Here is a 22307-nt window from a genome sequence, read left to right on the forward strand (position 1 = left end):
GGTATTGAATTTCACCAAATCCATGTTTTAAATCTTTTGGAATGATTATGTATTACCCCTTTGTTCTCTTAATATGAAGTATAACATTCACTGGTTTCCTGCCATGACCCCACCCAATTATAGCCCTCAGGATGCTCCCCTCCCCCAGCTTCTGGCCACCAGAGTCGGGTGAGCTCACCAACAGACCCTCTCCTCCAAGGGGGCACCACACCAGAAACAAGAGGCCTCCGTGTTTTTTTTTTATTGAACTCAAATGATTTTTTTTTATTAACTTAGATAGACACAAGATTTGACAACACTGAAAACAAGAACATTTCTCTGACCAGACTGCGCTGACTGGTGGAGAGTTCATCACACACAGAAAAGGGAAAGCTGTCTTATTCAAGTCGGTGATGGCGTAGAACCTCCACTGCCTGAAAAAGAGATTGCAAATAAATAAAGTACACAGAGAGGAGAGCAGCAGAGGCCTAGTGAGGAGATGAGGAAGAGGTGGGAGAGCAGCAGCAGCAGCAAACTACTCAAGATCAAAATAGTAAGAAAAATAGTGGCAGGAGCACGTGCTGAGGACGTGTCCCCGCCCCTCCCACAGCCAATACCTTTGGGGGCAGACAGCCCCAGCCAGAGCCCCATGGGGAGGGGGGATTCTCTGCAGGTGATGATGGGTCTCTAAGCCCGGGGCCCCTGAATCTCCAACATACTTTCTCCACTTTGGGAAGCGGCCTCCCAGGGCCCAGGCAGCTCCAACAGAGCTGGGAGCCTGGGGAGGACAGGATGCCTGTCCCCCAGAGCACACCCACTGAACAGCTCAGCACCGTCTGCAACGCACAGCCACTCATGTGTGCATAAACACTCACACACACGCATTCACACATGCACACTGACATGTATATTCACACTCTCACACCCGTACCTTCACACACACACATCCGTGCATTCATCTGCACTCATACCCATACACTCATCCACATACACCCACACACACATCCCCACGCTCACACACTCAAGCCCTCATGCATGAACATGCAAATTCACACACACATCCCCACACTCACACATGCACTCAACATGCACACTCACACACCCATTCACACACAGGCATGCACATATTAAGTAAAGACCCTCCCTAGTGCCCTCCCCAGGTCCTCTCAGGCTGGCCCAGGAAGGGGCTGCAGCTGGGCATCCAGTCACACGGAGGATGAGATCCAAACTTGAAAAGGACATATTTATGCATCAGCCCCAAGGAGGCCCCTGGTCCTCCGCTCCTCTCCTCCCCTGCAGCCCATGTCACAGTCTCTCAGAACTCCAGGGATGCAGTCCAAAGGCTGGCAGTCTCCCGGAAGTGGTCCTGGAGGGACACAGTTGGGGTGGAGGAGGGGCCACCAGGACCAGGGGTTTCCAGGCAACTTGGCACAAGGGAGGAAGCCATCAGCGCCTTTCCGTCTGTGGGAATCTGCGGGGCGCATGTGGTAGCCTGGGTGCAGCCTCAGGCCTCAGGGTGAGGCAGGCAGAGCTCTTCAGCTGGGCCCTGGGTGGCTGAGAAGGGCACATGGTGTGAGGCTCAGCCCCTCTGTCCCAGGGGCAACCAGGCTGCTGTGGTTCTTAGTCCCAGGAACTGAGGACCAGGACCGCAAGCAATCAGTGAGGGGGCAGATGTGGATGTGGGATGTGGGTGAGGGCCAGGGCCTCTCCCGGCTCCCCTCAGTGCCGCTCCTGGTGCACCAGTCAGCAGCACAGCCAGGACCGCTGCAGGCCCATCCAGAGCAGATGCTCCTGTGTGATCCTAGCAGGAGGGGCAGCCTGGAGACAGAGACATGGGGTCATGTGTGGGTCTCAGCTCCACCCCACCCACTTGTATCCCTTCCCTCCTATTACACTCGGCCCCAGGAGCCAGCCGACACTCCCACCCAAACTGAGAGGCCTGTGCCACTCAACACCAAGGAACCCCTGGTTAAGCCTTGCATGGGGCTTGGGTTGGGGTGGGGAGGTTTGTGTGTAAGGACCTTGCTCCCCAAGGGGGTTCTGGGACTCATCTCTCCTGTGACCGTATCAGCTCAGACTGTCCCCCAGTTCTTGCCTGTGACTTGCTCTCACCTTCCCTGCCACGGGCCTCTCTCTCTCTCTAGATCTCTTGGGAGCCTGTGCTCCCCTCCCCCATCCCACTGTGCCAGGTCTCCCAGAGACTGGGGGGCAGGTAGGCCGTGCAGACCCAGAGGCAGGTTCAGCTCCCCCACTTCTGATCTATGTCACAAGGGCAAATGTCTCCCTTCCCAGAGCCCAGCAGGTGGGGAGAACCTGCTCCACCAGAGTGTCTCTAGCTCCATCCTTCCTTCCCCATGCCAGTACTGGATCACCAGGCCACCCCTTCCCTCGGGCTCTCCACCTGGAAGGCCCTGCCTCTCTTCGAGGGGTCAGGCAATTTTCTCAGGTGCTCCCCAGGCAACTCTAGGGTCAGGGGTGCCCCAGGCAGGGATTTGACTCTCTGGACAAGACCACGGAAGGGGCGGTTCACCTTCTATAAAACCAGTTCCTGCAAGAAAAACATGGGGACTTGAGAGTTGCCTCTTCACCCAGAGATGTCCCCGTCTCCCCAGTTGTTGCCTACCCTACAAGCCTCTTCTCCATCTGCTCTCCCACCCCGGCCTGACAGCTGCCCGCCACTCAAGGAGACCCCCACTTTCCCAAATCCTTTGGGACACAGGGGCTGCTGGAGGCTGTCCAGGACTGGAGCAGCGCATTCTGTGGCACCAGGAGGGTACTGGTAGGAGGTGGAGGGAGCGTGGCTGAGATGGGGCAGGGCTGGGAGGAACACGTATTTCCCACTCTTCCCTGTCCCCTGATGCAAAGCTTTGGAGGGTGGATAGGAGCAAGAGAGACAGCGGGAGCAGGCAGAGAGTAGTCCCAGAGACCTGCTAGGAGGAAGTCTTGTGAAGGGCTGAGAAAGTGACAGACCTGGGCTTGGGCCAAGAACACAACCATCCGTCCAGGCTGCCTCTCGAGGGGTGGAGGACAAGGGGGCCAGCATCCGCTCTCTTCTAGGGCTTTCTCAGGGCCTCTCCAGGGCCATTTCCCTCCATTCCCCCGTGTTCAGGTGACACTACCGGGGCCATGGGCCGAGGTGATGGGCTGACCCTCCGAGATGCCCAGGAAGCTGCCTCTCATCCCCAAGTTGGAAATATGACAAGGTTGTCCAGAGGGCCTGTGTGCACCCTGCCTTGCCTGCTCTTGGCTTGGCAGCTTTCCAGGCTGGCTTCCACGGGTCCCTTCCTCCCCCAAGCCCCCCAGGGGCTGGATATGTAGATGCCATGGCAACAGCCTCCCTCCAGCCCGCAAGTCCAACCTCTGGCCTCCTACCTTTTCGGTCAGGGTCAATCATTCATGTTTCTAATGAAAAATTTCTTCCTTCTGCTCCCTCCTTAGGCTAAAGTGAAACAACAGGTTGGCTGCACTCAGATAATTTCCTTGAGTTTCATGGAAAGGGCCCGTTTTGAGAGTTTCAGTGCAGTTTGTCACCAGGCACGAAGTGGCTGGCGAGAGCTGGGGCTTCGGGACTGCGAGGTCGTTTCCGTACCCTGCATGTATCACCGTGATTTTCATTGCCCACTGTTATCTCAGCATCTTTCATTGTGGCCTTTCCTAATACTTCGCATCCTGATGGTTGTATCTCTAATGTAGGAAGAGATACAGGTGGGTCATTTCCAGTGTCATTTGTGAGCTTTAACCCTGTTGGAATAAACAGAAGAATCAGCCATCTGTTTCGCAGAACAAGAAAACTGTCGGCATGGAAGAAAAATCAATGCTGACAGCTTTTTAAAAATACAGGAAACAAGGGATTTTTGGTCCAATCTGGACAAAATGGCACAGACCCATTTTTCCCTGGTCTTCCTTTCTGGGCACAACTACAAATCCATTTAAGAATGCAAGATACAATGAACAGAGAATTCTATAAAGTGGTAAGAGGAAGGCAAAATGGTTTGGGACTCCAGGACTGGAAGAGTAACACAGTAGGTATCTTACATCCCCACATCCAAAAATGTAGGCAACCCAGATCTCGTGTTTTCCAAATCTCAACCGAGCAACAGAAGGGTACCTGAATAGGCTCACTCCATCCGCAATCGGAAACGGGAAACCATCTGACAACATCAGAACTCCAATCGGAGACGTAAGATTGGTCATGCAGAACTAGCAAGATGGACCTAGCTAACCAGCCACTAGCAGCCGGCCCCAGGAAGCCTCTTCATCCCTAAGGGTCAGAGGTTCCCACTGAGAGACACTCTAGCCTAAGTAATGATCTTCCTCATTCCTCACTCTCTGGCAGCATGAGCAGGAGCACATGGGAATCCCAGAAGTACCACATAAATCGAGGAGACCAAAATAATACCATAAAGGCTCTGAAAATTAAGCTGTCACTAGACACATATTCCACAAAGTAGAAAAGAACTTACATGCTAAACTAAAACAGAGTGACTGCCCATTAAAATATTTAAATAGGACTCAGACTCTCCTAACATAATAGACAAAATGATCAGGATACAAAAAAACAGATCACAAATCACACAGAACACCTAGAACCAAAAAAAAAAAAAACCAAAACACAACCTGAGTGAGAAAAAGCAATCTGACAAAAATGGAATCAGATTGGTAATCAAAACCACAAAGGCAACAGAAAAATTTTAAATATATGGGGACAAATGGAAATATACTTCTTAATAATCCATGATTCAAAGAGAAAGTCTCAAGGGAAATTTAAAAATACATACTTAAATGAAAATGAAATTATATAATATAATCAAAATATGTGGAATGCAGCTATAGGAATGCTCAGAGGAAAATGTATAGCCCTAAAGGCACACAACAGAAAAGAGGAAAGCTCTCAAATAAATAATCTACGTTTCTACCTCAAGAAACTAGAATAAAAGGAAAATAAAAATTGAAGGAATAATAAAGATCACAGCAAAAATTAAACAAAAAACTTGCTCCTCAAAAAATTAGTAGAACTGATAAACCTGTATTAACTTAGGCAAAAATGAAAGAAGATGCAAACCATCCATATCAGGAAGGAACTGGGTCTATCACTACACGTTCTGCAGCAATTAAAGAGATAATAAGGGAATACTATCAGCAACTTATGTTCACAAATGTTAAAAGTTAGGGGGAAATGGGTAAATTTCTCAAAATCTACAAACTACCAGAATTCAACCAGTGTGAAATAGATAATCTGAACAGCACTCTGAAAATTAAAACTTGAATTCATAATTAAAAAGCTGCCAAAACAGACATCTCCAGATTCATATAGTGTTACTGGAGCATTCTACAAAATATCTATACAATTAACACCACTTTTATATCATCTCTTCCAGAAAACAAGAACTATTACCCAAATCATTTCATAAGGCCAGTAATTACTCTGGTAACAAAATCACACAAAGACAGTACTCAGAAGGAAAACTACAGACTAACATCTCCCATGAACTTCAACACGAAAATCCTCAACAAAATATTGGCAAGCTGAATGTAACAGTATGTAAGCATTATATACCGTGATCAAGTAGGATTTCCATATTTGAAATCAACCAACATAACCCACCATATATCAACGAGCTTTGAAAGATCATAATCCCATTGACTGACACAGAAAAGTATTTGACAAACCCTACATCCATTAACGATAAAAAAAACTCAAGAGAGACTTCCCTGGTGGACCAGTGGCTAAGACTCCACATTCCCAATACAAGCGGCCCAGGTTCAATTCCTGGTCAGGGAACTAGATACCGAAAGGACGCAACGAAGAATTTGTATGCCACAACTAAGTGTTCACACACTTCAACTAAAGAGATCCCGAGTGCTGCAATGAAGACCCAGCACAGCCAAAAATAAATAAATAAAACCCTAGGAAAGTTAGGAATTATTATCAACCTGATAAAGTATCAATAAAAACCCTGCACGAACATCACATGTAAAAGTGAAAGACATAACGTTTCCATGATAAAACTGAGAAGAGGGCAAGGATGTTTGCTCTCACCATTCATATTCAACATTGTACCAGAAGTTGGACCTACTGCAACAAGGCAACAAATAAATAAAGAAATAAAAAGCACTGTAGATCATGTGACTATGTATAAAAACCCCAAGAAATTTACCAAAAAACGCCTTCCTAGAACTCATAAGCAAGTTCAGTAGGGTCACAGGATAAAAGAAGAAAACATAAAATTAGAGGCAGACCTATATAAAAACACTGAACATTTGTTTTAACAAAAATTTAAAATAATACCATTTACAGTTATGCCAATGAAAATTAAATGCTCCTGCATATGCTTGGCAAACATGTAGAGGATCTGCACACTGAAAATTATAAAAAGTAGATGAATAACTATACTCTAACACAAACATAGATAAAATAAATTTTTTTCTCTATCAGAAAGTTGGTGATGGGACTTCCCTGGTGGTCCAGTGGTTAAGAATCCACCTTCCAATGCAGGGGACTCAGGTCTGATCCCTGGTTGGGGAACTAAAATCCCACATGCCCCAGGGCAATGAAGCTAGCACCCTGCAACTAGAGAGAGCCCTCGAGCTCTAACTAGGGAGGCTGCACACCACAGTAAAGACCCAGTGTAGCCAAAATAGATAAGTAGATAACATTTTTTAAATGATGAAAGAAATCAAAGAAAACTTGAAAAACATACTGCGTTCATTGTTTGGAAAAATCAACACAGTAAAGAGATCATTCCTCCTCAAATTCACATATAGTTTCATGTTATTTCTAGCAAAATTCCAAAAAAGTTTCTTATAGATAAGCGTATTCTAAACTTTACATGGAAAGGGACAGGCCCTAGCATAGCTTAAAATAAAATTGATCTTGACAAAATACAGTGGGAAGAAAGACTCACACATAACTCGATGGAACAAAACAGATACACAAGTATGCCCAACTGATTTTGACCAAAGTGCAAAAGCAATTCAATGGAGGAAGGCCAGCCTTTTCAATAAACAAGGCTGAAGCAACTGGACCTACACAGGCAAAAACACAAATGAGCTTCAATCTAAATTTCGTATCTTATATAGAATCTACTCAATATGAATCACAGACTTAAATGCAAACTTAAAAAACTTTTAGGAAAAACATAGAAAATTTTAGGGATCTATGGCTAGCCCTGATAGCAAAGATACAACCGGTAAAAAGAAAAGTGAAAAACTGGGCATCAAAATAAAAAACTTACTCTGTGGAAACCCATGGGAAGAGGATAAAAGGAAAAATATACAGACTTGGGGAAACTACTTGCAAACCATATACGCTAGAAAGCACTACAATCTATACAAGAACTCTCAAAATTCAACACTTAAAAAACAACCAAATGAAAACCATGGCAAAGGCCGTTTCACTGAAGATAATATAAAGATGGCAAATAAGCACATGAAAAACTACATCATCATCAGCTATTAGCGAAATGCAAGTCCAAGCCACAATGAGATAACATTACATACTTAACAGAAAGCCAAAAAATTTTTAAATGGTAATACTATTAAACAATGGCAAGAATGTGGAGAAAGGATCACATCCATTGCTGGCCAGGAAGGTCAAATAATGCAGCCACACTAAAAACCAGTTTAGCATTCAACATCTAATTACCATATGAAATGGCAATTTCACTCTTTCACTCTCTATCCCAGAGAAACGCAAACTTACCATCTCTACACAAAATTCTGTACAGGAATGTTCATGGCAGCTTTATTCACAATAGCCCAAGACTGAAGACAGCAAAAATATCTTTCAATCGTTTATCAATATTACAGAACACTTCTCAGCAGTAAAAATGAATGAACTACTGATACACACAATAACTTAGATGAATTTCCAGGGAATTATTGTGAAGGAGAAAAGTTAATCTCCCAAAGCTGTATTTTTGAAATGACAAAATTTTTGAAAACTGTAAGCAGATCAGTGGTTGGCACAGGTTGGTGACGAGGTAGGGTGTGGGAGGGAAGGGTGTGTTGTTGTATTGATAAAAGGGCAACAGGAAGGATCCTTGTGGTAATGGATCTGCATTGGGGTGGTGAATATACAAACCTCCACGTGATCAAATCTTATATAACTAAATACATACACACCCACCAACGAATACAAGGAAAATCAAAGTATGAATAAGGTCAGTGGACTGTACCCATTTTATTATCCTGGTTGTGACGTCATGTACGTTTGCAAAAGTTATCACTGAGGGAAAATGGGTAAAGCGTATATGGGTTCTTTGAATTACATTTTAAATATGCTTGTGAATCTACAAGTCAGTCAATAAAGAGGTTAATTTTTAAAAATATAGAGGAACAAAATCTTAAAATTGTTAAGCCTTTATAAAGGCTCCTATTAAGGAATTTTCTCCTCTTCCTATATGTACGTTTACCTCAAAGAGACTCACCAAGAATGTCCTCGAACTCTTAGGGACGTTGGGTCTGTGGTTCTTGCCCTTGTGCTAAACAGATCACTTTAAGTTTAGGGTGCAATGATAACGCTCTGAGAATAAAACTTGGAGGTCATGGACTGCCATCTAAATTCCAGACTATTTTCAGAAAAAGCGAATAACTCTCTATACTTTTATTTACTCCAAACATTTAAATGGGCAGAATCTTAAACTCAGTATCTTCTTTATATTCTACCGTGGCTGTGGCTGGATGTACAATGAGGAAGCTAGGAACTAACCCTAAGGACACATGGAAACGTCGTGGGACAGGAGTCTTGTGGTATTCCAGCAGACCTGGTTAGAGATGAGGCGGCAGAGACCAGGATGGTAAGAGCAGAAGAGGTTGAGACATGGTTGTATTCAGGAGCTATTTTGAAGACAGAGTTAAGAGTACTCGCTCCCTGATTGGCTGGGGGGTAGGGGATAACAAAAGGACTGGAAAAAAGGATAACTGAGAGTTTGGGGGCCTGAACACCTGGGTAAACTGTGCTTTCTACTGACATGGAAAAGATCTGGCAAGAGTGGGCTTGCAGGGTAGGGCAAGAGTATGATAGATCAAGCAGTCTACTTAGGAGAAAGAGGTGTATTTGTAAAAAGCTCTCCAGGTGATCTGGATCTGCCTTCCCTCTCCCCTCACACCATCAAGCTGAGAACCAACCCACTGCTGGGACACTCTCACAGGTGTGCATTTTCCATGAACTGAGGATGTAACAGATTGCTCAATTGCTGTACAAAGGAAAGGAAGACTCTTTACCTACAGTGGCGACATCCTCATAGAGTTCCTGCATTACATCAAGGTAGAGGGTCTTCTCATCAGGGGTCATTATTTTCCATTCTTCCTCGGAAAAATACAAGGCCACATCTGCAAATGTCAATGGACTCTAGAGAAGAGAGTAAGTTGTAGTTCAGTACTCGCTACAACAGAAGCTGTCCTATCACTCATTTCTGAATTACATGGGAGGCCAGTTACCAAAAAAGTTAAGAGAAGATTCAAGGGAAAAGGAGTGAGATGACAGGAAAGGTGCCCAAGAGATCAGTACACGGCTTGGGAGGTGCCCAATCCCACAGCGCCAATCCTAGTTGCCTAGGGAACACCCTGGGCTAATGTGCCTCAGAGCATCTGCTGTGTAAGGCAGGATCATGGGCAGCAGAGAAAAGCAGACAAGGCCACATTCAGGCTGCCTGAAAACGCTTGTAAAGTACAGCTCACCTGGGACATAGGCAAGGTGAGCTTAGATGCCAACTTGCAGCTTGGGGTGCTTTTCTCCTCAGAAAAGGTTGGACTCTCTTCAGCAGGCACAGCTGTGGGGAAGGAGCCAGAAAAAAAATATATTTTTTCTGTTTATGAATACCCCAAACCAACTTCTACAGTTTAGGACTCCCTCAGTAAAGACAGCTCACCTTCACGTGTGTGTGTGCACACACGAGCTCACACATGTGCACCACAAGTGGCCTTCTCATAAATTAGAACCAAAAAGCCACCACTCCATAGAACTGGTTCCCAGTTTTCATTAAATGCAAGGAAATCCACTGCTTTTCCTCTCATTAAAGAAAATGTTCACTGAGCTAGGCAAGCATTAGAGGTGTTTGAAAATTAAAACCTTGGTGGGAAACATGGGAGATTTCTTTTATCACTTTTTTCCTGGTGTACAATTCTCTTCCCATTCTGCCACTGACAGCCCATTTCTGATCCCAATTTCTCCTCTAACTTCTAATGGTGAGATGACCCCCCTGCCTTGTCCCTGCTCTACCTTCTTCTCCCCTCTCAAATTTCTATAGAGAAAGGTCCACATTGTGAATACCAGGGTTCTGTGGTTTGGATGCTTCTGTACCCCAGAATGGCCTTCACCTTCACCCACCACAGACCTACTGTACTCTCACTAGAAACACATCCTAACTGAAAGCATGACTGGGCACCTGGAAAATTCCCATGCAATGCTCCCTGAACCAATTACTATCACAGCTCCCAGGAGAAGATAATTATGATGAAACTCCTCACCTCCTTTATCCACAGGCTGGCTTTCTTTGTGAGTATTCCAGCCCGGATCCTGCAGTACTTGGTATATATTCGAACATGCTTCCTGGAACACACCCACTGGCTGGGGCTCTGCTGGCTTCCACTTAAAGCCTGGGGCCACTGCTGTTCCTCCCAAGAGCGCTGTGTCATTTCCCAGTTGATGGGTTGTGACCTAAAAATAACCCCCATCCTCATTAGAAAAGAGCTTTTGGTTTTGGGGTGGTGATGGAAGAACAAATAAGAGTAGAGTCCAGGTTTGGGGAGCAGTAAGGAAATTTTTAAAAATGAAGAGATATTGCGCCACGATTTTCTCACAAAGAACTGTACACATGATCTGGGAAAATCAGATTAAAATGAGAGAAGCTATGACTTGCTTGCCTCCACACCTCCTTGGACAGTCACAGCTCAGGCCAAGAGCAGGGTAGGGGTAGGCTGTCTGTTCTCTCACTGCCTCCAATCTCTTGCTTTCTAGGCTTGGATCCTTGCTTTAGTGGACTTTGATTTTCTAGTTTCCTCTAAAGAATAAGAAAATGAATAAAAGAGGGTTTTCTGTCAGGTGGATTTTCCAATCCTCCCACGTCCAGGGAACAATTTCATGGACAAAGGGGATGCAGCGGAGGAAAAAATGGGGAAAGAGCTGGATTCAACTTTCTGCCATATACTTCAGGTGTATAAGACACTTGTGCTCCTCAAGGCGGGGCTCTCAAGGAGAAGTAGGCTGCCATCGCCCCAGGGCAGACCTGGTTACCCACTCACCAGCAAGGCCAAGGCAAAGCAATGAAGGCAGGCCATGGAGACGCTTTTCTCCTGGCCCTGCGATGTGTGTTCCCAGCCCAGAGAGCACCACCCCTCAGCATTCAGATTTTCTCCATTTTACTGTTAGCTTTTTTCTTCTTTCTGATCCTTGTTTCCCTTTTCTCTTTCCATTTTCTCTCTTTCTTTGCAGTCTCCCCAGAAAGGTTTGATTTATACTTTGGCTGCTACCCTCTCCTGCCTTTGACCTTTAAAACCCTGCATTTGGAGGTTTTTTCCTCCCTTCCTAGCATTTTCTTGCCTTTTATTTCTTGGCTGCTAGGTCCTATCTCCTTGGCCATGCTAGGCCAGGCCCACCACCTTCAATTCACCCTGGCCCTAAAAAGGGCAAAATGCATTTCTTTTTCTAAGGCCAGGAAAAGACTCTCAGGAACTCCCCAACCTGGAAGCTGTCACTGCAAGCCTGTGATTTCAGATTGCACTTAGTTATTCTAAAGGAACAACAGAAGAGTGACTTAATCCATCTCATTCTCCAATTATTGACCCCACTTTCACCCTCTTTCACAGTGTACATGTAAGGAATCTTTCTGCTCACCTCATTGCTTATTCCACCAGATTCTCTCTGAAAGCGGTCTACCAGGGCCACAGCCTCTTTGACGTTCTGTGGATGATACTTCTGCACCCAGTTCTGGATATGACTGGGCAGAACGTCCAGGAACTGCTCCAGCACCAGCAATTCCAAGATTTGCTCTTTTGAGTGGATCTCTGGCCTCAGCCACTGAGAGCATAATTCCTGCAGTTGGCTGACAGCCTCATACGGTCCAGGTGTGTCATGGTAACAGAAGCTCCGGAAGTGCTGGCGAGCACTCTCAGGATGAAGACTGCCCATCTGTGGGCTGGATTTCTTACTCTTATTGGAACTCTCTTTCACAGACCTCTTAGTCCCCTGTAAAACCTCCACATGTGGGTACAAGCATGCAGGCGCCTTCACAGGGCTCATCATTATTTGCTCTGGGAACAGCTTTTCTTCTATTTGTGACATCCTCCTGGGCCACCTGATAACTGAGGCCTTGTCAGCTTTGGTACAAAACCAATGAGTGGATCAAGGGCACTGAGAGAGGGGAGGAAAAAAAAAGTACACGTCAAGAAGAAAGCCACATGACACACATTTACTTACTTATCAGAGAAGAAGAACAGAAAGTTATCAGAAAAGGAGGAACAGAAGTAACCGTTCTGCCTCCTCTTTAAAATTAACTGCCACTCGTGAAGGCTCAAGACTCAGGACATGTTTTCAACCTTTCCTCTGTTACCCAACTTTGAAACAAATATACAACTCTGGAAAGAGAAATGCTAGTTCATCACTTTTTCTTTAAGGTTGAGGGATGAAAAAACTTACATGCATTTGCTAAAAGGAGCTTTGATGTTATCCAATACTTAATCTGTGTACTTCCTGTCCCACCTTTATAAATGGGGGTATTTGACTTTCTCTACATTTTAATAGATCATTCCAGTTTCTTATCCTCAGTGAGATGAGGGACAACCGCTCTGTCCCTTCATCTTCTTATGCAGACTGATTCCTTTGCTTCATGGAACATCTAGATTATCTTTTTCAGCATATTAATACTTGAAGGCAAACTGAAACACTCAGATCAGAAAAAAATTAGAGAAAAAGTAACCTTATTCCTTTCAGCAAGTTTCGCCCACTAAGCTATTAGATGGCATTAACACTGCTTCATTGGCACCTCCTGGGAACACATATGAATGTCACTGTGCCCCTTGTTCACAGAACACAATGGCACCCCACTCCAGTACTCTTGCCTGGAGAATCCCAGGGAGGGGGGAGCCTGGTGGGCTGCCGTCCATGGGGTCCCACAGAGTCGGACACGACTGAAACGACTTAGCAGCAGCAGCAGCAGCAGCAGGAGCCCCTTTCTACCTGTGTATGAAATTTTCTGCTCACTTAACTAGAAAAACTGACAGCTCGATTTGTTTCCAAGATATCCAAACGTCACACTCTTAAAACACACACACACACACACACACACACACAAACACACACACACACACAAACGGAGAAACAGGGACGATTAAGGATCTTTGGAAACAAGAAAGGTCCTAGAAAAGGTAACCCTTGTCTTGACTTGACATTTCCTCAGGGTCATAGAGATTTTTAAGCAAGGCTGACGATGGCCTTGAGAGTCTGATTTTCTCAGAGGTGACCCAAGAGAAACAACAACAAGGCTCTTTCAAGGAAGCCACAGGTGTTCAAAGGAATGGCTCCAGAGGTACAGGGACACTTCCTGCATTTCTCTGTCAGCAGAAACTAATGTCTTGGAGGCTGAAATGACCTCTTTCTCGGAGCTTCCCTGCTAGCTCAGTTCCGCCTGCAATGCAGGAGACCCCAGTTCGATTCCTAGGCCGGGAAGATCTGCTGGAGAAGGGACAGGCTACCCACTCCAGTATTCTTGGGACTTCCCCCTTGTGGCTCCGGTGGTAAAGAATCCGCCCACAATGTGGGAGACCTAGGTTCGACCCCTGGGTTGGGAAGATCCCCTGGAGGCGGGAAACGCTACAGTTTCCCCAGTGTTCTGGCCTGGAGAATTCCACGGACTGCATTCGCAGAGAGTTGGACACAACTGCGCGACTTTCAAATTCACCAGTAATATGCTCATAAGCCAGCAGAAACGGGCAAGTTTCGCTGGGTGCCCTGGTAGGCCTTTCCGCCCTACGGCCCACCTCCACCTTCTGGGTCCAAAGTACCAAAAGCTCTCAACACACCAGCAGCCTCCGAGGCGACTTCAGCAGCAACCCTGGGGTTTGTTTCCACACGGTGTCCAGAAGTTTGCTTCCGGAGGTTAGATATGACTGTAGGTGCCGGCCTGAGTACCGGCCTCCTCGAGAACAGGTATCGCCGGGTCTCAGACCCACCCGCCGCCCGGCAAAGAAGCCACAGCGACATCGAAAAGGCCGCCCGCCCCGGCTGACTTCCGCCCTTCCCCCCACCCCCGCTGGCTCGTGAGGTATCTCTAAGGGTATGGCTCGGGATTTCTCGAGGCTCTCCTGACCAAACCCCCAAGGAAAATCAGCTTCTCGATTACCTCCACCCAGCTCTGGCTTCCGTGGACGCCAATTCCCTCTTCCTGGGCTCGGCTATCAAGTCACCACACCTCACGCCGTCGCGGGGCGGCAGGCAGGTGCGGGTTCCCGCGCCCCCGGGGGCGGTGCCGGGAAGGCGCGAGGCCCCGGGCGCGCGCGGACCTTGCGACTTCAGTCACCGGCGTGACCCCTCTAGCGCCTCGAGACCGTACCCCGGCTCGCCATTCTGGGGTCTCGTGCTGTGGGCCGGGCGCCCACCGGAAACGAAAGGATGGCTTCCGGTGGCTGCGTGATAGCCACGCCCATCACCCCCCCCTCCTCTGCCCCCCCAAACCTGCGTAGGCGCGCACACGCGAGTCAGGAAGCGTCCTGCACGTCCGCCCCATTCCGGGGTCAGCCCCGGATGCAGAAAAAAAGGACAGTTCAGGTCACCGAGTCTCGGGCTCACGGGAGTCCTGGCGGCGCCGCGAAGGAGGTTGTCTCCTGCGAGCGTCCGCGATCTCCGACCCCCCGGCTTGCCGCGTGTCTTGCGTCCAGATTACTGCCGAATCGCGTTCCAACAGCCGGGGGCCTTTTCTCCCAGGAAGTTCGCCTGGCTAGGACCCCTGTCCCCGAAAGTCATCACTAGGATTGTCCCGGGGACTCGAGTTAAGAGGCTTTTGGTCCTCCTGGCCAGACCCCTCGCTGGATCAGGAGCAGCAGTCCCTGATATTTTAAAAATCCTTTTCTGGTTTGCAGGCACGTGCTTCCCAACTATTATTGTTTATTCTTGATGCTGCTGCTGCTGCTGTGGCCGCCGCCGCCAAGTCGCTTGAGTCGTGTCTGACTCCGTGCGACCCCATGGACGGCAGCCCACCAGGCTCCCCCGGTTCCTGGGAGTCTCCAGGCAAGAACACTGGAGTGGGTTGCCATTTTCTTCTCCAATGCATGCAAGTGAAAAGTGAAAGTGAAGTCGCTCAGTCGTGTCCGACCCTCAGCGACCCCACGGACTGCAGCCTTCCAGGCTCCTCCGTCCATGGGATTTTCCAGGCAAGAGTACTGGAGTGGGGTGCCACGGCCTTCTCCGTTATTCTTGTTAGGTAGGTTTGAACCTCGTGGTGTCCCTTCCGTTTATATTTCTCTTTGACGTATAAAGAAATTCAGATACAGGACACAGCGTCCGCAGAGTCACGTGGATTACAGGTGGCAGATTTTAGACCAATTGTAGGTCTCCTGTTGTCACACCCCATGCTTTTGCTACTGAATTATACGTCCTTAAAGGACAGGACTCTTGTTTCATCTTACACGTCCTGTAGTGCTTAGCATAGTTCTTTGGAGAAGGCACCGGATATCTCAGGTTGTCAGTGTCTCCAAATTTTCATCGTTTACCTAAGTATTGAGCCATTTGGGGGAGAAGGCAGTGGCACCCGACTCCAGTACTCTTGCCTGGAGAATCCCAGGGAGGGGGAGCCTGGTGGGCTGCCGTCCATGGGGTCCCACAGAGTCGGACACGACTGAAACGACTTAGCAGCAGCAGCAGCAGCAGCAGCAGCAGGAGCCCCTTTCTACCTGTGTATGAAATTTTCTGCTCACTTAACTAGAAAAACTGACAGCTCGATTTGTTTCCAAGATATCCAAACGTCACACTCTTAAAACACACACACACACACACACACAAACGGAGAAACAGGGACGATTAAGGATCTTCGGAAACAAGAAAGGTCCTAGAAAAGGTAACCCTTGTCTTGACTTGACATTTCCTCAGGGTCATAGAGATTTTTAAGCAAGGCTGACGATGGCCTTGAGAGTCTGATTTTCTCAGAGGTGACCCAAGAGAAACAACAACAAGGCTCTTTCAAGGAAGCCACAGGTGTTCAAAGGAATGGCTCCAGAGGTACAGGGACACTTCCTGCATTTCTCTGTCAGCAGAAACTAATGTCTTGGAGGCTGAAATGACCTCTTTCTCGGAGCTTCCCTGCTAGCTCAGTTCCGCCTGCAATGCAGGAGACCCCAGTTCGATTCCTAGGCCGGGAAGATCTGCTGGAGAAGGGACAGGCTACCCACTCCAGTATTCTTGGGACTTCCCCCTTGTGGCTCCGGTGGTAAAGAATCCGCCCACAATGTGGGAGACCTAGGTTCGACCCCTGGGTTGGGAAGATCCCCTGGAGGTGGGAAACGCTACAGTTTCCCCAGTGTTCTGGCCTGGAGAATTCCACGGACTGCATTCGCAGAGAGTTGGACACAACTGCGCGACTTTCAAATTCACCAGTAATATGCTCATAAGCCAGCAGAAACGGGCAAGTTTCGCTGGGTGCCCTGGTAGGCCTTTCCGCCCTACGGCCCACCTCCACCTTCTGGGTCCAAAGTACCAAAAGCTCTCAACACACCAGCAGCCTCCGAGGCGACTTCAGCAGCAACCCTGGGGTTTGTTTCCACACGGTGTCCAGAAGTTTGCTTCTGGAGGTTAGATATGACTGTAGGTGCCGGCCTGAGTACCGGCCTCCTCGAGAACAGGTATCGCCGGGTCTCAGACCCACCCGCCGCCCGGCAAAGAAGCCACAGCGACATCGAAAAGGCCGCCCGCCCCGGCTAACTTCTGCCCTTCCCCCCACCCCCGCTGGCTCGTGAGGTATCTCTAAGGGTATGGCTCGGGATTTCTCGAGGCTCTCCTGACCAAACCCCCAAGGAAAATCAGCTTCTCGATTACCTCCACCCAGCTCTGGCTTCCGTGGACGCCAATTCCCTCTTCCTGGGCTCGGCTATCAAGTCACCACACCTCACGCCGTCGCGGGGAGGCAGGCAGGTGCGGGTTCCCGCGCCCCCGGGGGCGGTGCCGGGAAGGCGCGAGGCGCCGGGCGCGCGAGGACCTTGCGAGTTCAGTCACCGGCGTGACCCCTCTAGCGCCTCGAGACCGTACCCCGGCTCGCCATTCTGGCGTCTCGTGCTGTGGGCCGGGCGCCCACCGGAAACGAAAGGATGGCTTCCGGTGGCTGCGTGATAGCCACGCCCGTCACCCCCCCCTCCTCTGCCCCCCCAAACCTGCGTAGGCGCGCACACGCGAGTCAGGAAGCGTCCCGCACGTCCGCCCCATCCTGGGGTCAGCCCCGGATGCAGAACAAAAGGACAGTTCAGGTCACCGAGTCTCGGGCTCACTGGAGTCCTGGCGGCGCCGCGAAGGAGGTTGTCTCCTGCGAGCGTCCCCGATCTCGGACCCCCCGACTTGCCGCGTGTCTTGCGTCCAGATTACTGCCGAATCGCGTTCCAACAGCCAGGGGCCTTTTCTCCCAGGAAGTTCGCCTGGCTAGGACCCCCGTCTCCGAAAGTCATCACTAGGATTGTCCCGGGGACTCGAGTTAAGAGGCTTTTGGTCCTCCTGGCCAGACCCCTCGCTGGATCAGGAGCAGCAGTCCCTGATATTTTAAAAATCCTTTTCTGGTTTGCAGGCACGTGCTTCCCAACTATTATTGTTTATTCTTGATGCTGCTGCTGCTGCTGTGGCCGCCGCCGCCAAGTCGCTTGAGTCGTGTCCGACTCCGTGCGACCCCATGGACGGCAGCCCACCAGGCTCCCCCGGTCCCTGGGAGTCTCCAGGCAAGAACACTGGAGTGGGTTGCCATTTTCTTCTCCAATGCATGCAAGTGAAAAGTGAAAGTGAAGTCGCTCAGTCGTGTCCGACCCTCAGCGACCCCACGGACTGCAGCCTTCCAGGCTCCTCCGTCCATGGGATTTTCCAGGCAAGAGTACTGGAGTGGGGTGCCACGGCCTTCTCCGTTATTCTTGTTAGCTAGGTTTGAACCTCGTGGTGTCCCTTCCGTTTATATTTCACTTTGACGTATAAAGAAATTCAGATACAGGACGCGGCATCCGCAGAGTCACGTGGATTACAGGTGGCAGATTTTAGACCAATTGTAGGTCTCCTGTTGTCATACCCCATGCTTTTGCTACTGTATTATGCATCCCTGAAGGACAGGACTCTTGTTTCATTTTACACGTCCTGTACTGCCTATCATAGTTCTTTGGAGAAGGCATCTTTCTAAGAACCCGGATATCTCATGTTGTCAGTGTCTCCAAATTTTCATTGTTTACCTATTATTGAGCCATTTGGCGGAGAAGGCAATGGCACCCCACTCCAGTACTCTTGCCTGGAAAATCCTATGCTCAGAGGAGCCTGGTAGGCTGCAGTCCATGGGGTGGATAAGAGTCGGAGAAGTCTGTGCGACTTCACTTTCACTTTTCACTTTCATGTATTGGAGAAGGAAATGGCAACCCACTCCCGTATTCTTGCCTCGAGAATCCCAGGGACAGGGGAGCCTGGTGGGCTTCCGTCTATGGGGTCGCACAGATTCGGACACGACTGAAGCGACTTTTCAGCAGCAGAGCCATTTGGACAAAAGTTATCTATAAGACTCGAAGACAAGAAATTATGTGTAGCTCAGTTGTACACTGGAGATGAAACTGACCTTAGTGTGAAAAATCAGTGTGAGAAACTCCTCTGGCAAGGATACCAGAGATCTACATGCCAAGGAGGAAAATAAACAAGAGTGCCTGTTCTCCTTTTAACATGCAAACTAAGATTACACTCAGAAGATAAGGTTAACCCTTATTTGCAGAGCAAAGCTGCCCTAAAGTGTGAGAGGACACCGTGCATTATCTGTGATTGTAAAACTAGTAAACATGTTTGCTTCACCAAGGAGTCGTTTTCAGAATGATTCTTTCAAAGCTGTGTTCCTGAGGTCAGGCATTTTCAACCGAATGTTTTATGACAATGGAAGAAAAGTCAGAGCATTGTTGCTTCTGGATAATTCCAGGCTTACCTTTCAGCTGGGTCACTCACCAGTGAGGATGGTCAGATAAAGGCATTTTCTTTTTCCTCTTTTTTAAATAGTGAGATTTGTAAACCATGTGAAATTTAATATTAATCTGCTCGAAGTTATTCCTTATAAGTGTCTTCAATAGAAATTAGATTATACAGTTAGCCATTTAGAATGAATATGGAAATAAGTATAATGATCTCTTCAGTTTTCCTTATAACCTACTATGGCTTATATGCTTCAAAGAAAAGAAAAAAAAATTTAAATGGCTAGAGACTCCAGGAAGACAGGTTGTAATTCACTTAAATTTCGTTACATATTATTAATATGATTAGTGGTTTAAACATACATTGACCCGTTTTAAAACGTTTTTCCGTTATAAAACTCTGCATAATTTAAGGTTTATAGTTTACTTATAATTTTAATCCATAACGCCCAGATCCCTTCCATACTTATGTTTTGTCTAATATGTTTGAAACACTAAGTAAAAAAGAGAAACTATGAAAAAACTGTGTAAAAAGGATTTTCTTTCCTGTAAACACTTCAACTTTGAGTCACCCAAGGAATCAAGATGAGATCCTGAGCAGCAAACAACTTTATAGGTGGACGGAAGAATACTGGAGTGGGTTACCATGTCCTCTTCCAGGGGATCTTCTTGACCCAGGGATGGAACCCGTGTCCCTTACATCTCCTGCATTGGCAGATGGGTTCTTTACCACTAGTGAAAGCTTACCAGAAGGGGGGCTCAACTGGGGACTAGGTGAAGACCCCTGTTGGAATGCCTTTTTAGTGCCTAAGAGCAATTATATGGGCCTCCTCTTTGCTCCGGCATCAAGGGAAACATTCCAAGTAGGAGCAACATCAGTTTGGTGACATCATAAGATCTGTATGGGGGCTATTACAGCGGCTGCAGTGGGGAGAGGGTATATCCTTATGAGACTTACCATTCACATCAATTACCATCTTACCCAGACAGAACTGCATGCTCACTGGTTCCGGTTTTGTTCCCTGTGACTTCTGCACTGATGTTCTGCAGAACCATGCTGGTCACCCTAACTTTGCCTCACTCTACCAGGAACTGCCCAACACCCCACAATATCTGAACATGTATTGTGGCTCTCATGTGGTAGGCAAAAGGATCACTTCACATAGGAAGGTGTCAGATTACCTACCACCTTTCTTACCTTAACCAGGGGAGAACTTCAGTTCCGGCCTGGAGACCCCTCCCCCTGCCACCCACCACCTCTCATCAATGCCCAGATTACAGAGCCCAGAGGCCCACTCGGTATCTGGTGTGATGCACACCCAGAGCCATATGTTCATCCATCATGCTTGTAGTCATCACAAATAATAACATCTACAAGTGGGAGCTTTTTCAACATACATATCTTACTGAAAAACATAAGCATTTTACAAATGCTTCTGCCAGCTGGGTTTGTCTCCTCCAAAACACTTGGGAAAGGGCTTGCATGTATCTTTTCAAGCTAGCATTTTTCTTTTTCTTTTGTGATACGTACCCAGGAGTGGAATTGCTGGATCATATGGTAGCTCTATTTTTTTGTTTGTTTGTTTCTGAGGAACATCCGTATTGTTTTCCATAGTGGCTGCACCAATTACATTTCCACCAGTGGTGTAGGAAGATTCATATTTCTTCACATTTTTGTCAATACTTGTTACAGCTCTTCTTTTTCATAATGGCCATTCTAACAAGTGTGATGTGATATCACATTATCATTTTGATTTGCATTTCCCTGATGGTTAACAGCATAGTGCATCTTTTTTTTCTATTTATTTTTAATTAAAAGATAATTGCTTTCCAGAATTTTGTTGTTTTCAGTCAAACCTCAAAATGAATCAGCCATAGGTATATATATGTCCCTTACTTCTTGAACCTCCCTTCTATCTCCCTCCCCATCCCATCCCTCTACTCTAGGTTGTGGGTCTCAAACAGAGACCCTGTTTGATTTCCCTGAAACATATGGCAAATTCCCACTGCCTATCTATTTTACATATGGTAATTTAAGTTTCCATGTTACTCTCTCCATACATTTCACCCTCTTCTCCCCTCTCCCTGTGTCCATTAGTCTGTTCTCTATGTCTGTTTCTCCACTGCTGTCCTGCAAATAAATTGTTTGTTACCATCGTTCTAGATTTTGGGTATATGCATTCAGTTCAATCACTCAGTCGTGTCCGACTGTTTCCCAGCCCATGGACTGCAGCATGCCAGGCTTTGCTGTCCATCACCAACTCCCGGAGTTTACTCAAATTCATGTCCATTGAGTCAGTGATGCCATCCAACCATCTCATCCTCTGTCATTCCCTTCTCCTCCCGCCTTCAATCTTTCCCAGCATCAGGGTGTTTTCCAATGAGTCAGTTCTTTGCATCGGGTGGCCAAAGTATTGGAGTTTCAGCATCAGCATCAGTCAATGAATATTCAGGACTGACTTCCTTTAGGATTGACTGGTTAGATCTCCTTCCAGTCCAAGAGACTCTGAAGAGTCTCCTCCAACACCACAGTTCAAAAGCATCAATTCTTCAGCGCTCAGCTTTCTTTATAGTCCAACTCTCACATCCATACATGACTACTGGAAAAACCATAGCTTTGACTAGATGGACCTTTGTTGGCAAAGTAATGTCTCTGATTTTTAACATGCTGTCTAGGTTGGTCATAGATTTTCTTCCATGGAGCAAGCGTCTTTTAATTTCATGGCTGCAATCACCATCTGCAGTGATTTTGGAGCCCAAGAAAATAAAGTCTGTCACTGTGTCCATTGTTTCCCCATCTATTTGCCATGAAGTGATGGGACCAGATGCCATGAGCTTAGTTTCCTGTATGTTGAGTTTTAAGCCAGCTTTTTCTTTCTCCTCTTTCACTTCTACCAAGAGGCTCTTTAGTTCTTCCTCACTCTCTGCCATAAAGGTGGTGTCATCTGCATATCTGAGGTTATTGAGATTTCTCCCGGCAATCTTGATTCCAGCTTGTACTTCATCCAGCCTGGCATTTCTCATGATGTATTCTGCATAGAAGTTAAATAAGCAGGGTGACAAATAGAGCCTTGACATGCTCCTTTCCTGCTTTGGAACCAGTCTATTGTTCCATGTACAGTTCTAACTGTTGCTTCTTGACCTTGACCTTCTTGATATATGCATTAGTGTACGACATTTATTTTTCTCTTTCTACTTACTTCACTCTGATAGGC

The 22307-nt window shown here is 47.2% G+C and overlaps 1 protein-coding gene across 1 annotated transcript; it reads right to left on the minus strand.

Moving 5' to 3' along the window:
• Positions 1-228: 228 nt before the first annotated feature.
• On the minus strand, positions 229-14107 carry LOC147341347 (zinc finger protein 75D-like). The gene is made up of 5 exons (XM_086389195.1): positions 11816-14107; positions 10450-10639; positions 9661-9752; positions 9205-9331; positions 229-3720 (listed from the first exon to the last, which is right to left on the minus strand). The coding sequence occupies exons 1-5, from the start codon at positions 12260-12262 to the stop codon at positions 3494-3496; spliced, it is 1083 nt and encodes a 360-aa protein (XP_086245321.1). The 5' UTR covers positions 12263-14107; the 3' UTR covers positions 229-3493.
• Between the last annotated feature and the right edge of the window lie 8200 nt (positions 14108-22307).

The sequence above is a fragment of the Bos grunniens genome, chromosome X (genome assembly GCF_055505025.1).
Source record: "Bos grunniens cultivar Pamir isolate PY7600 chromosome X, Bosgru_T2T1.0, whole genome shotgun sequence".
NCBI classification, from domain to species: Eukaryota; Metazoa; Chordata; class Mammalia; order Artiodactyla; family Bovidae; genus Bos; species Bos grunniens.